At 46.7% G+C, this 15,293-nt stretch overlaps 2 protein-coding genes across 2 annotated transcripts; both read left to right on the forward strand.

Moving 5' to 3' along the window:
- Positions 1–1,319: 1,319 nt before the first annotated feature.
- LOC103700887 (chaperone protein dnaJ 11, chloroplastic-like) lies at positions 1,320–2,264 on the forward strand. Its single transcript, XM_039118652.1, has one exon. It carries the CDS (start codon positions 1,335–1,337, stop codon positions 1,908–1,910), a length of 576 nt encoding a protein of 191 aa, XP_038974580.1. The 5' UTR covers positions 1,320–1,334; the 3' UTR covers positions 1,911–2,264.
- A 5,103-nt stretch (positions 2,265–7,367) lies between these two features.
- LOC120105893 lies at positions 7,368–9,754 on the forward strand. The gene has a single exon (XM_039118653.1). The coding sequence runs from the start codon at positions 7,575–7,577 to the stop codon at positions 9,471–9,473; it is 1,899 nt and encodes a 632-aa protein (XP_038974581.1). The 5' UTR covers positions 7,368–7,574; the 3' UTR covers positions 9,474–9,754.
- Positions 9,755–15,293: the final 5,539 nt, after the last annotated feature.

Genomic DNA, 15,293 nt, shown 5'->3' on the forward strand with positions numbered 1-15,293 from the left:
AATAACCTAAAAAATCTATATGGGAATGATATTATAATGATTAATCTTTGATCCATGCTTCAAAGTTGAAGAAATTTATATGACCCAGTTTAATTTGCAGCAAACTCTGAATTTGTGTCACAGTGTCTAAAGAATACAACTTTGAAGAAGAGCAGGTCTAATATAAAATTTTAGAAGACTAGATAGCCAATAAAGGACAAGAAATTCTCTTAATTAGATATTTATATGATAAATTGGGAATCCTCTCAAAACTCACTAATCATCCAAATATTCCTATTCTTCTCATGATGAACTCCTTCATGGCTCCATCACGCCTTTTGCTCGACAATTAGTGCATTCCATACCCCACAAATGAGGAAAATACTGTACATCATCAGATTAGTGCTCAGTTCACCAGCTCAGTATAGGGTTCGGTGATTGCCTGAGCAGTTGGAGGACGGATTTGGTTGATACTGGTGGTCCTATAGTATATCGGATCGATCTTCAACTACCATATGAGCATCATGGACACATCCAAACCCCACTTTCCTTACCAAAACCCTTTCTATTGCCTAGGTTGCAAGCTCTTAAATTCAATTCTTCCTCCTCCATTATACTGCGGGAAAGAAAGCAATTAATCAGAAGACGCTAGTTACCCTTCTTCCTCTTGCCAAGTTTAGATCCTTTCAAGTTCTTCAATTAACCGTATAGTCTAGTTGTCCATCTTTGTCATCCATGCGGGTGAGTCCCCCTAATCATCTATGGATGGTCGAACCGTACACAACCCATTATATCTGAACTCTCCAATGCTCCACAGCTAATTAATTGATATTTGACAGGATCTGCAAGAATCCGAGCCCTAGGGTTGTCTCTTTCGCCCAAAAGAATGATCGAATTTTTTCACAACGCCAACCATTGGATCGTAGCCCGCTGAGATCTCAAAGCACACTATTTTTTTCGCTTGCTATCTGTACGGATCTCAAAGTGGTCATTATATGATCCAATAGTAGATTGGTGTGAAGCAAGGAAATTCTTCTTTTAGGCAAAAGATACAGACCCCGTCCCGAGTTGTTCTTACTGCCTAACGTAATCCGACTTCATCGGGGAAAAATAAAAAAGGCAAAAAGGGCCACGATCCCACTAATCCGCCCCTTCACTGCTGACTCGGCCAAGCCAAGTTGTGGTTATCCGCGGACAAAGTAATTCATTTAACCGGGAATAAGTTACCGACGCTCCTCATGGAGTCAGAGATCTTATAATAATTCTATTTCTAACTCTTAACCACGGTTAAACCAACCCCGCTTCAACCCCCAACCCAAGCATATTTCTATAAAAGAGGGACTCTCCCCAGCCCCATGCCGATCCTATCGTCCCCCGATCGATTTAGTGCTATGATGATCACCACGTCCTCCCAGTTCCTCGGCCTTCGGATCACCCCCTCTACCCCTCGCTCCGTCGCGCCTTCCTCCCCTCGCTCCGCCACCTCCCTCCGCTCGCCGGGCATCTCCGCCGCGTACACGGCCGCGGCGGAGCGCCAGCCCCCGGCCGCCGCCCTACCCCCGGCTTTGCAATCATCCTTCGCCTCGCTCTACGACGTACTCGGCCTCCCCTCAGGCGCTACCGGCCAGGAGATCAAGGCCGCGTATCGTCGGCTGGCGCTCGCACGCCACCCTGACGTGGTGGCCACCGACCGGAAGGGCACCTCGGCCGACGAGTTCATCCGGATTCACGCCGCCTACTCCACCCTGTCCGATCCCGAGAAGCGCGCTGACTACGACCGCAAGCTCCTCCTCCTCGGCCGCCACCGCCGGACCGTCCGCCACTCTTCACCACCGACGCCTTCCTCCTCCTCCTCCTTCCGGCCTTTCTCCCGCTCCCCGTCCTTCCCCAGCTACGGCCGCCGGACCTGGGAGACCGACCAGTGCTGGTAGGTCCGCCGAGCGGGATCCAGTATCGCTGGAGCCGTCCGATGGGATTCGGACGGAGTGGATCTAAACCTCTAAAGATTTCCATCATTTCTACTGACGGATCCGTAGTCACTTGCGGCCGCCGGCGCCGTGAGTTGATATCGTTGGGCTTTGGTCGGATCTAGTTAGCTTAAGGCGTGGGTGTGGATGGAGCCAGGTATTATGTAAAGCTGCCACAGCCATCTTCTTCTTCCTGTTTCTTCTGGTACTTGCTTGTAAAAAAATTTCAGGTTTTGTCACACTTTCTCATCCATGAGAAATTGATATATGTAAAATACTATTAACATAACGTAGTAGCGATGTTACATGTTTCTTGTCTGCGTTTCGTGTTGGCTTTTAATTTTCCTGGCTGGAATTGGTTAGGTGCATGGTTTGAATTAGTTTGGTGGAAAGGTACGACTTCCGTTTAGCTAGTAGGAATCTTTGGATGTATTCTTCTTTAATGGGCATTTCTTTTCTGAGTCTAAAACTTTCAAAATTTGAAGTTTTGCCGGTCGAGATTACTAGGCTGCCAGAAACCTAATTTTTGTTTCAACATGAGGAGTTGGAGGACTTATATGTTCACAAAAATTGTTTGTTGGAACTTCGTTTCAACATTTTGCTTTAGGCGATATCGCAACAGTTGCAGACTTTTGATGCTGCTAATCCTACAAGACATATGATCATGGTAATTAACTTCTCTTCGATGAAAAAGATTTAAGAGCATTACATTTGTGGTCGTGACTTACATCGATAGCCCACCGAAACAGAGTTACTTCCGAAAAACTGGGAGGCAGTGTTGTGGTGTGGTAATTTTTTTCTCTCACATCATTATATCAATCAACACTGAGAAACACTTGACGTCTCTAGGATTTTTTCTATTTTTCTGCTACTAGTTCTTACGCTCACCATCATCATCTACCGCATGAAATGAAGCAAAGACGGATTGCACGGGCAGAGAAAGGTGAGGTTGGAACGCAGCATGACAAAATTGTCATATCTAGTGGGTACTATTTCAAGAGGCCAGAAGGTTATATCTATCTGGAACTATTTCGAGTGGCTACAATTTTTGCTTTTTAAAGCTCGAGTACAAGCCCGATCCCGTTGCAAATCCAATGTTGGAAATTTTAAATCCAATTTTTATTTCCACAATAGCTCGTAAAAAATAATGGATCATAGACTATTTTCTTATGAAAAAAGGTGGATCATGTACTAGATCTTAATTTAGGCCTAATCCGATCCAGAATATCTTGGCATATTTTGAATCCAAATTTCGCGTGATATTCACTTATTGTGACACAGAGATCACCCAAGATCTGAGAAATATATTAAAAAAAAAAGACAAGGATTCATCAAGCCATTATGACGAGGATGAAAACTAATAAGATAGTAGCGTATGATGGAGTAACGTGCGAGATGCAGAGAACGGTGGGGAGCATTGGAGCTTCCTTTGTGAATGCCAAGTCAACAGGCAGGGAGAAATTGCCCTGCGCAATAAAGAGCCTTTGGAACGAGTCTTGCAACGATGACAAAAGTGCTTACCAATTCAATTCATGGCCTATCCAATGGGTTTCCGGGCCCCCATCGCTCTCGGCGTGCATGGGACTTCAAAGCTAGTGGGGACCCATTGGCTCCGGTTGTGTCGGGTGGGGTGACTTTTGGCTTTGCTCCTTCGAGACGGAATGGCTGTGGCCCGGCACGGCACCGTACATTGTTTTTGGTGTATATTATTTGATAGCGGTCCATCTTTTGATAACGGTCATCCAAAAATATGCGGTGTTTGCAAAGCCACGGTAGAGGATCTAGGTAATTATGTATATTGTGACCGAGTGGTTGCATTTTTTTTAAAGAAATGGGTACGCTATATGAATGGATTTATAATGAGTCCACTCTAATTTCTATCAGCTAGGCTTCTAGAGCATAGCCGTCCAAATCGGGGGAGACTTAGTCCGTCCAAATCGGGGCAGACTTAGTGTCGGTCTATCTGTTATGTGGCCACTACACGACGGCGAAGCACATGGATAGAAAGATAGAAAAAAGGTAAAAATAATAGGGATGAGAGGGTGCCAGCATGGTGCTGAGAGGGACGGATGAGAAGACTCCGTTTGCTTCTACGGCTTCAACTTTGACTTAGGCCTCGCTTTTTGCCGTGGTGATTGGTACCCAAGGGTTCGGTAACCGATATACATAACATGTGACAATAATTTTTTTTTATATATACAACGACGACTCACATGAATATAGCTAATAAAATAATTAAAAAAATGAAGAAAAAATAGAATTAATTAGTGATTCTCTCAAAGATCCTTCGTGAGTGTTGTACAACAATGAAGACGATCTAGTCAGCAGTACTATTTGCCTTCCGGTAGATATAAATGGCCCAAAAAAAGCCACATTTTTTTAAAAGCCTGTGTATGTTCCAAAGCAGCAGTTGCTCGTTGTCATATTTATGCTAGTATTGAATCCATTCGATCACCGTAATAGAATCCCCTTCAACATAGCTGTTGTCCGCACCCAGAATAACCCTTGCATAGGTTGCCTCCTATGTAGCTCTCAATTGTACTCCGATGATAGTCATGTCGAATATATGTCGTCCTCCAGCTATGACGAGTCTGAAGTCATGACTTCTAATCATAAAGCCCACTCCTCCTCTGCCTCCACCCTCGGACGCACTATCGTTAAAGTTCACTTTAAGAAAACTAGGAGGTAGAGGCTCTTAGAAAACAAAAGCAATCCTGGTCGTTGTAAAAACTGAGTGGGAGTTCCAAATATCCTTAGCCATTCTAAATGAAACTACCGCAGTAGTCCTAGTGATCTCAACAGCATGAAGTAGTACCCTGTTCATCACTATCCTCGGATACATCCTTCTATTCTCAAAGATCTAGGTATTTCTGTCAAGCCAAATATGAAAGGTCGTATAGGCATATTTGATACCCACTCTATAGGGACTCCTTTAGATGGCCTAAAAAGTTCTCTGTCGATGACACAAACTGCGGCATGCTAGATGAAGCTAGAGCGCACCTCCAAATCTGGGCCACCCATGGACATCCAAAAACAATATGGATAATAGACTCTTCCACATCAGGGCATCCCTTGCAAGCTGTAGTGATTCTCACTCCTCTTTTGGCCAACACACTCATGGTCGCTAAACATCCCCATGCCACATTCTAGATGAACAAGATAACATGGGAGTGGATGCACATCCTCTAGACCCAACCTCCATCAATTCGTCGAGTCGTCCTCCTACTGACCATATTACGTAGATCTTGAGGGTGGAATTGATCATCTTCCTCGACTATACCTCTATATTGGCTGCCCTCGGCTGCCGGATTCGATTGGTGGTCAACCAGGAATCGAAGACTGGACGGCAGTCGTGGTCAACCCCCATCCAGCTTTGGTAGACTCAATGTCTTCGTAGGGGTCTCCACAACCATGGGCGCCAGAGAAACCCTAGCTCCTTCCTTCATCGAAGCCGACATGGGGGAGGAATGCCGACACTCACCTTCCACGGCCGATTCAGGCACGAACGTTACAAAACACCGACAGGTTTTCGTAGACGAAGGCCTACTAGAACTTGTGCGTCTACCCCATAATGAAGATGCTAGATTTGAGGGGGTTTATGCTACTGGTGTCCACTTTGACCATAGCATAGCCGAGCTTCTGAAGTTGGTCAGTGAAGCATCCAAGGCCAGCGGCCGACCAGTCACCGACGCGATGTCTAGGATCGAGTCCCTGTCCCAATACTCCAGAGGGAGACATCGGAGCTCAATCTGCACCACCATTCACCGAGTTGATGCCTGAAACGAAGTTCGACATCCATTTCTCCATAGTCAGTAGCTGGCCTGCCACCAACCACAGACCATTGGCCAGCGTCGAGTTTCGGTCGCCTTCATTCTTGAAGCGGCAGGTGTGGTGTTCCTCTGCTTATTGGGACACCTCCATATTGTCGTCCAGCGTGCCCTTGAGATGTAGCTCCTGAGCAACCCATTTTGCCGGGACTCGTTGCCCTAGGCTGCGTACTATCATCGTCGTTGAACTTCTATGCTCTTCTGGACTTCTCCACCCATTCCGATGGCAGCTCAAGGATCTCTATGAAGTGTCGTTGGAGGATCTTGAGTTTCTCTGATATCTTGTGGTTAGTCCACGCCGGCTGCTGGGGTGGAGCCTGTGCCATCATCAACCACGAGGGATTGGTCTTGGCCACTCTCAGGATCGGTCACTCTCGGGAGTGGCCAATCCTTACTACCAGATGCCCTCTTGGCCGATCTTGTTGCTCTTGTGCTATGGCCTCTGTTGTTGCTCTTGTGCTCCAATCGCCCATCCCTTGGAGTCCCCAAGTGTTCCAGAAAAGGCCCCAAATGCCACACCAATATTGAAGTAAGCGCAGTCCAGTCGCGCTAGGCCCTCTTAGGGAGTCAACAAGGTTTTTTTTACCGTCAACAAGGTTTTTTTTACTTTTTTGCCCCATCCAAGAGTTAGGGACCTTGGGTTGACTGCACGCGAGCACCTTTAGGGGCACAGCCACCAAGCTGAGTTCGTCCGTTTTCCATCCACCGGCGCATGAGGAAGCTTGGGACCGCTGATCACGAGAATTCTTGCACGATCAGGACCGCGCATCCAGAGTCCAGACGCATTAAACTACTATTCTTGCACGAGAATTCTTGGCACATATGAATTCTCGCATAGTCCAGACGCATGCATATAGATGGACTTGGTTATATAGTTGTATCTCACTCCATCTCTTATCGTAGTGTTCTATTTAGATATGTAACTAGAGGGAAGCTGCAACTATTATGTTCCATTTCTTCTCCAAGAGAAAAAATTGTTTGGGCTCTGATAGTTTGTTGCAACGGATAAGGTTTTTCTTTTTTTTTCCTAATGCAACATGTGAGTAAAGATTATTATTATTTAAATATGGTTTCCTTCTTACATGGAGAGTTGCATGAACGCCCCATTTCATTTTTATATGTCGGTCAATCCTCTCTAACGGGGATGAAAAGGATCGATAGAAAGAAAGAGAAAAAGAAAAGAAGAAAAAGAGGCGGGAGTGAGGATGATTTCTTTTTTCTATTTTTTTTTTTTCTTTTCACCTGCAAATGTTGTAGCTCTGAATGGGCGTCTCGGGAGTCCGGAGCGAAAGATCTTGAAAAAAGCTAGAGCCACTCATATAACAAGAGAATGCCTAAATAGAATTCCACACATTCGCATGGACATTGATGAACCGGTGCCGGCTCGATTTTGGGGCTCTCCGGGGGCGGCTGGATGACTTGGCGAACCCGGTTCTTGGTGATGACCGTCGTGAACTGGAGATGACCCGAAGTCGACCCCCTGTCAGAGGTGGCTCTCCAATCGCCCCGGCAGTAATGGCTGGTCAGCGGAATAGCGGATTCCGCCTCTCTTTTTCCATTCCAAAGATGTCGATAAAAGAAATAAATAAAATCGGTTGAATGACAAAAGACGCGTTTGACCCGTTGCCCTTCTCCCTTCCTCTCCTCTCGGGATAACAGAACAAGAGCAGGAGAAAATATCCCATCCTGACCTCCCCAAAGATCAAGAGAAGGGTAGAACTAATTAGGTCCTCGATTTAGCCCCACATCGGCGGATCAACAAGTGGTGGTGGGGAATTAGGAGGGCGGAGGTGGAGATGCGATGATGGGGGACGGGGTGATGCAGATCCTGGCGAAGCTGATCCAGCTGGCGGATCAGGTGATCAAGCTGGCAGGCGATGCGCCCACGTCCCGGCAGGAGTGCCTGGAGCTCAAGGCCAAGACCGAGAGGCTGGCGGCCCTCCTCCGGCAGGCCGCGCGGGCGGATCTCTACGAGCGTCCCGCCCACCGCATCATGCTGGACACCGAGCTGGTCCTGGAGAAGGCGCTGGCCCTGGCGTCCAAGTGCCGAGCCCACGGCTTGATGCGCCGCGTCTTCGCCATCATCCCTACCACCGCCTTCGCCAAGATGTCAACCCAGCTCGACAACTCCATCGCCGACGTCTCGTGGCTCCTCTGCGTCTCCACCGCCGCGGCCGACGACGACCAGCTCAACGGGCTGCCGCCCATCGCCCAGAACGAGCCCATCCTCTTCCTCATCTGGGGCCACATCGCCACCCTCCACACGGGCTCTCTCGACGCCCGATCCGACTCGGCCGCCGCCCTCGCCTCCCTGGCCCGCGACAACCTCCACTACGCCAAGCTCATCATCCAGGAGGACGGCGTGGGGTACCTCCTTCGCCTCGTCAAGGAGGGCCTGGCCGACGGCCAGGAGAACGCCGCCCGCGCCCTCGGCCTCCTCGGCCGCGACCCGGAGGGCGTCAACAGCATGCTGCACGCCGGCGTCTGCTCCGCCCTCACCAAGCTCCTCAAGGACGGGGGGCCGATGAGAGCCCAGGCGGCCGCCGCCTGGGCCGTCGCCGAGCTCGCCGCCAACCACCCCGCTTGCCAGGACCTCTTCGCCCAGAACAACGTCATCCGCCTCCTTGTCGGCCACCTCGCCTTCGAGACCGTTGAGGAGCACAGCAGGTACTCCATCATCCCCTCCTCCAAGGCCACGTCCATCCACTCCGTCGTCCTCGCCACCACCCCCAACAACAAACCCCCCAATTCCTACACCACCAAACCGGAAGACAGAAGCAGCAACCCCTTCCCGAAGCCCAATGCGCAGTCCCAGATCCATTCCGTGATCCAATCCACCATAGCCTCCGCCAAATCCTCCAAACACGCCGCCGCAACTGCCAACGGCGCCGTCCCTTCCTGGAAGCCCCACGTGTCCTCCGGGTTCGGGACCAAGGGGAGGGAGGCGGAGGACCCCGCCACCAAGGCCGAGATGAAGGCCATGGCGGCCATGGCGCTGTGGCAGTTGGCCAAGAACAACCCTTCCATCTGCAAGAGCATCACCGAGTCCCGCGCCCTCCTCTGCTTCGCCGTCCTCCTCGAGAAGGGCTCCGGCGACGTGCGCTACTACTCTGCCATGTCCATCATGGAGATCGCCCGCGTCGCCGAGCACAACCCCGACCTCCGCCACTCCGCCTTCAAGCCCACCTCGCCTGCCGCCAAGGCGGTCGTCGACCAGCTCCTCCGGATCGCCGACAAGGGCGTCTTCGACGATCTTCTGATTCCCAGCATCACCGCTCTCGGCTGCCTGTCGAAGACCTTCCGGGCGACGGAGACGCGGATCATCGGGCCTCTGGTGCGGCTGCTGGACGAGAGGGAAGCCATCGTGTCGAGGGAGGCGGTGATTGCCCTGACCAAGTTCGTGTGCAAGGAAAATTTCCTTCGCGTCGAGCATTCCAAGGCCATCATCGAAGCCGGAGGGGCAAAGCACCTCGTCCAGCTGGTGTATTTTGGGGAGCAGCTCCAGACGGAGGCGTTGATTCTCTTGTGTTACATCTCCCTCAACGTACCGGAGAGTGAGGATCTCGCACAGGCAGGGGTCCCTGCGGTCCTCGCCTGGGCTTCGAAGCAGGGGCACTTGGTGCAGGACTCCAGGGTGGACTCCTCCTTACCGGAGGCCAGAGGTCGGATGGAGCTCTATCAGTCAAGAGGATCTCGATGATCGACGACATTGATGCAGGGCGAGATTTCTTCTTGGCAATCCAAAACCAGAGGGTTGCTCGGTGTAGATACATCAAACTTTTCCGTCCAAGTTCTTGTTACCGTTTCAATCGGTCGCGTACACCTCTACTGTGATTTGCGCGGCTGCTGTAGGGATGACCCGTAAATGCTTGTTCCGATTTAAGGAATTTTGTAAGCCGAGCTGGATAGATGAAGTGGATTTGTCTGCTGTGAGCGTTCTATCATCGCCTAATATATATATTTTATAATATTTTCTGTTTATACGGATCACTTCTTGCACTAGCGTTGGCTGATTGAATCTAGGTTAAGATTAACCAGGATTATGAAAACCAAAAATATCCTCATTTTAATAGCAAATAAAAATCAAAACTTAGTCTTTTCCCTCTAATGCTGCCGTCTTGTCGTCCGAGGCTTGGCCATTGAGAGTTAAAAGGTTCGTTAAGTTGAAGAATCAAAAACAAAAATATCCAGAAAATAAAAAAAAATAATACTTTAAAAAAAGGTAGAATATTTTATTCTCGCTAGTTAGCTTAACGTAAAGCATGTATAACCATTAAGTTACAAGATTTCAGGTCTTGTAATATAATTATATAAATATGGAAAAGACAGGAACTAACATGTAAATACAAAATATTTCGTGAGCTAATCTACGAAAGAAACTTTATTTTTAGTTTTATTTAAATTATTTATATTTGTTCGTTTTTTCCAAACATATCACCCAACTCGTTTTGCCAGGCCATTCAAACGATCGCATAAGGAATCCGACAATGGTTCTTGCATCTGCCTCAAACCCAAACCTATCCAATATCCTTCCTGTCTGCTCCATTAAATCAGTAATTTAAATCTTCTAAATTTATTTGAAATTGTAGGTTATTTTTCTTTTTATCTTCTTGGCACAAGAAGGACCGAAACCCAAGATTAAACAGGAGCCAGCAGCTTCTACTGATGCTGCAACATCGAATTGAGGGGTTTTAATTGTTAGGAAATGCTTTGAAAACGTGTGTTTCTCCATGCTTGAGATTCTGCAGGCTGTAGCTCGAATTTGGACATCATGTAAAGCTACAATTGGTTGTCAGAATCTTGACTTTTCAGTAGGATTTTTCACGCATGGCCAATGCTTCTAATTGGCCATTGGATATCTTTTGAAAGTGTATCGAGCCGATCATATATTATTTTGTAACTGGGGCTTTATCTCCGTCGTCATCTTCTTTCTTTATTCCTCACCAAACATTTGTTGCCAAAAAGACTGACCGGTTCTTATTGACTTTTTTGTGAGTTATCGTAACGAATTCTTTGTATTGGATCTAATATTGATGCCAAATTCTGTGCAACCATGATCTAATAATCAAGAGGCATGGTGGGCACATATCAATGTGCCCAATCACCTCTAGACTTCACTGCTTAGCTCAGCTCGGCAAGTCTACTTATATCGCCTGAGCCAACAAGTTAGCTCAGCCTCAAATGTAGTAAACAAATGATACGCCTTCGAACCAACAACAACCAGGGTAGCATATTGACCAATTAGAGATTGCCACGAAGTCTCCAATCAATCAGTCACAGTCCGCTACATGGCTGATCCAGATATGCATAAAGAGTCCTTTAAATTTTAAATTCTTTCCCTAGTAGGCGACATCTTGGTTATGATCACTAGCGATTCATAACCACGTGGGCGAGATGTCGGGACGTGTGATAGGCTACCAAAAACGATGGATCTGCACACCAAAATTCCTCAACGACAGACGTCAACTCTCCTCTGTATAAACCATTCCAGGGGGACCCTCCAAATGAGTGCTCTCGAGCCTTCTTATGCCCCTATGCTGACGCTTTATTGTTCTCACAACACTTTCGTTGTTCTCTGAGAATCCGTTTGATTTAGTTATCAGAGGGTCTCCCGTCGGATAATCTTCCAGCAAAACGACTTCTTCGTCTTTGCTACCTAATGTCGGATCTGACGTCGGAGCCAAGATCAGAGCACGATCTTCTCTTACCAGCACCGTCTCGGAAGTGCCAGCATCATAACCATTGTCATCCGAGCATAATGACCATCAACTCGCCGCCTTAGAGGCACTTCGTGATCTTCAACCAATCTCTGCGATTTGAACTGCCAATTATCTGAGCGCTCTAGCAGCTCAGCCAGCTCGATGCTTGGTCGGGCCGATTCTCGGCGGCAACAGAATCCATATTTCGATAAGAAAATGGTTAGAACTTCTTGCGTAGTTGCTGCTTGTGAGTGGTTTCCATAATGCTATACTATAATCACATTTGTAAGGCTTGTAGAAGTCTCCCCTAAACCTAGGCCAGTATCATATGGAACTATAAGACCAAGGATATCTTGATTCATGAATTGAGATCATTTGAAGTCTCGATAAATGCACTACTATATTGAGCTGTTCTAGTAAGTTCTGTGTCTTCCATGTTTCTTCTTCCGTACATTCTCCCCTATTTTTTCTTGTAAATCTTTCTTTCTTTTTGACTAAACTTTAGATGCCGACCACTACCCCTCTCTCTCTCTCTCTCTCTCTCTCTCTCTCTCTCTCCTTTTTCATCAAAAAAAAAAAAAATTTATGAACTTCGTGAAAATATAAAAAAGAATAAAGTCATGGGCGACATTTAATAAAAGCCGAAAAGGAATACACAACATTTGAAAAGTCGCCTGCAGCCCATCAGCTGTAACCAAGTGGAGAAGAGCAGTAAAATCCATCTAGAAAAACGGAGAAAACAATCCGGCTCCGGGCGTACTCGGCACGCTGTCATCGCCAGCACCGAAAGCGTCACTGATCGCTGAAGGACTCTCAGTTATATTTATGAGGCTCAAATAAAAGCATAGCAAATGGCTTCTCAAGACCTTCTTGTCCTTTATGCGGTCGCTAGATTTTCCTGCCGACGCACGTGTGCATCCCATCGGTGCAAGTTGGCCAGCATTTCATGCGCTGCCGACTGTCGTCGCTTTGGGGGCATGGCCGGTGATCATCGCAGGACTGCAAGAGACGGCCAATGGGACAAGAATCTTAAGCGCTAGGCTCCAAAGAAGAGCGCATGAAGGACCCACTGGCACCAGACGGCAGGAAACTTTGTGACCTTGGGACGTCGTTTATGGGGACACAGGACTGTCATCATGTCGCGTTGCTGCTAATGCACCAGTGTAAAGGACAACAGACAGCAGTGACGTCAATGCAATCTTATTTAAAGGATTTCTGAACTACTGAAAATCCAGATCATGTTTCGTTCTGAACTCTGTACCAAAATAGCAGTGATGAAGAAAATTGCATTGGCTGGCAGAACAAATCGAGACTTTGCAATGATCAACTACTGTTCCGCAGGTGCAATGCATATGAGCATGACGTAGACGACTATAATCCCGCTGTTGAAAGCTACCTCAAAACCACCAAAATGGTGGCCCAGTTGGAACGAGCGTTTGCTTCTAATCAAGTGGTTTCAGATTCGAAACGCACGGACGTCGATTAAATCTGGGGACCGGATGCCCCGCATCTGGACACGGGATCTGGAAGTGCTACTGGTCGGCTGGTAGCCTGGGTGGTGCCAGGTGTGACGTACTCACACGGGGTACTCGTGCCAGGGCCCAGTGGGGTAACTGAGCCGGAGCCACGGGTGGGGAGGGTATGAGTAAAATATGGCTGGGGTCTGGTGAGCTGGGCCTATACCAAACGGTCATTCTGCCCGCATCGAACATGCTCCTGGCGGGGTGGGGGCCCAGTATGGGGCTGCTACGCGGGGGTGGGCTTGCCTTCTCCCCCTCTTCTCCTATTTTTTCAGCAAAAAAAAAAAAAAAAGCTACCTCAAATCCAAGATTGATTGTCCATCAATCCATTCATTTGGCTTTTGAATATGTGGAAGAATTTTTTTGCTCCTTGCTTCAATCTTTCGAGGTACTGAGAAACCTGCAGCTCTTGCAATTCTTCTTCTTCTCCATTAAAAGTTCATTGGGTACCGGTCTCCACCTCTTGGAACTTTGAAAATCAACGCAACTTTGATGGCTTTGTTAGAGATAATTAAGATACTGCTGGATTTCTTATTTGAGATCATTATGGCCGTCTCATCCAATGCTTGTACTAGGCGATTTGCAGCTACATCTGTAGCTAAGAGCAGCATGGAAAGGGCATATCATTGCAATCTTCACTTATAGTGCACAAGAATTTTGCTTGAATGTGACTCCAAAGTTATCATTAATTGGATTATTATGAAGTCTTCTTTTACATCATCCAGCCCTCTTCTTATTGATGTCCGCCATCCTTTTGCAATTTTGGATTTATTTGCTGCTAATCATGATTTTAGAGAGTCTAACTCCACGGCAAATTGGCTGGCAAGTAGAGACTCTAATTATGATATTTATCCAAATGATGATGTTCATCCTGAGCTGGCTTTGTTATTACAAATTGATTGTATGAGACTTCCTTATATGCGGTTTCATTGAGGCCATTTACGCAGAGTTCTTCCTTTTTACACCCCCGCACCCCAACCTAAAGAAAAAAAAAACAAAAAAACAAAATAGAGGGAAATAAAGGTGGAGCATGCTCAAGGCATTGCGATTAAAGGAACAGTGCGCTCTATTGAACGAGCTTAATCGACCAGGTTCTCCCAGGATACGGCAATCTCCACCCGCTGAGCGTCGCTGCGATAGCCACAAGCCTCAGGAATCCAGTTGCAAGGCCTTATGCTATCTAGAAAGAAATGAGATTGCTGGGAGAAGAAAATTGGACAAAATTTAAGAAAAATCTAGCTAGTAGAAAAATACAAAATAAAGAATCAAAAGGTCAACAAAATTAGTCAGGCTAATGATAGCCCATTAACAGTTATACTAGCTAGATTCGAAGTTTATCACAGAGAACAAATCGGGTGTCCAGGTTGTAAAGTTTTCAAAATTTCCATACATGACTCCTGTATTTGATATACTAGTTTTCTTTGTTTTCCTTTCCTCAATGTGGCGTGCAGCACTGTGAACTGGTGGCACAAGTTGGTGACTCATAGTGAAGTTCTAGTTGTGTGAGACTAGAAATTTAATATTACTTTAAGTAGTTAGCTAGGACTACAAAAGGCATGGGGTCTGTGGTCTCATATTATACGGACTCCAAACCTGTCTTGGGAACCAAACATCTTAGATTATTAAAAAAAAATTATATTTGTTTTCTCTTCTGGAGCTACAGGTTATCTCTATCAAGTTTATGTGTGTAGCGAAAATGACGGTGTTCCTCCGCAACCAAGAACTGTATTGCTGCTTCATTGATTTCTTTGAGAAGACGGTCATCTGCTCTCTTTCGACTATGCTTACACTACTTCAAGAGACTTTTTAAGACTGGCTAATTGAAAACGAAAAATGGGGTAGAGTCTAAACAGGCCAAGCCCAATAGCCCTTTAGCCTTTTAGCTCAAGGCCCAAAGCTCAGATATGAGCATAGCCTAATGTGGATCGGTTTTGGTCAAGAGCAAACTGAGAGTAACCCCCAATTTCAGGAATTAGGCAGTTTCCATTAGTGCAATATTAGTGCTTTTACCAAAACTAGCTGTTAATCCTTCTTTTCTGTTTCATTTTGGGATCAATTTTCGATAATTTTTCTATTCTACTACATAATGCGAAGTCCCACAATGTGTTAGTTCATGAGGCATGTCCAATCATCCACGTTTCTCACCACAATTGGGTCAACTTGTAGCTTGCTACATAAAACAATGGATGCCCTAAAATTCAGGTGCATCAAATTAGAATCTATTTTATAATTATTGACATACTTTTATGATTGGTCGTCAACCTGACATCAACTTTTCACCTTTCTTAATTATCCAGACTT

Source organism: Phoenix dactylifera, unplaced genomic scaffold, assembly GCF_009389715.1.
Source record: "Phoenix dactylifera cultivar Barhee BC4 unplaced genomic scaffold, palm_55x_up_171113_PBpolish2nd_filt_p 000388F, whole genome shotgun sequence".
Classification (NCBI taxonomy): Eukaryota; Viridiplantae; Streptophyta; class Magnoliopsida; order Arecales; family Arecaceae; genus Phoenix; species Phoenix dactylifera.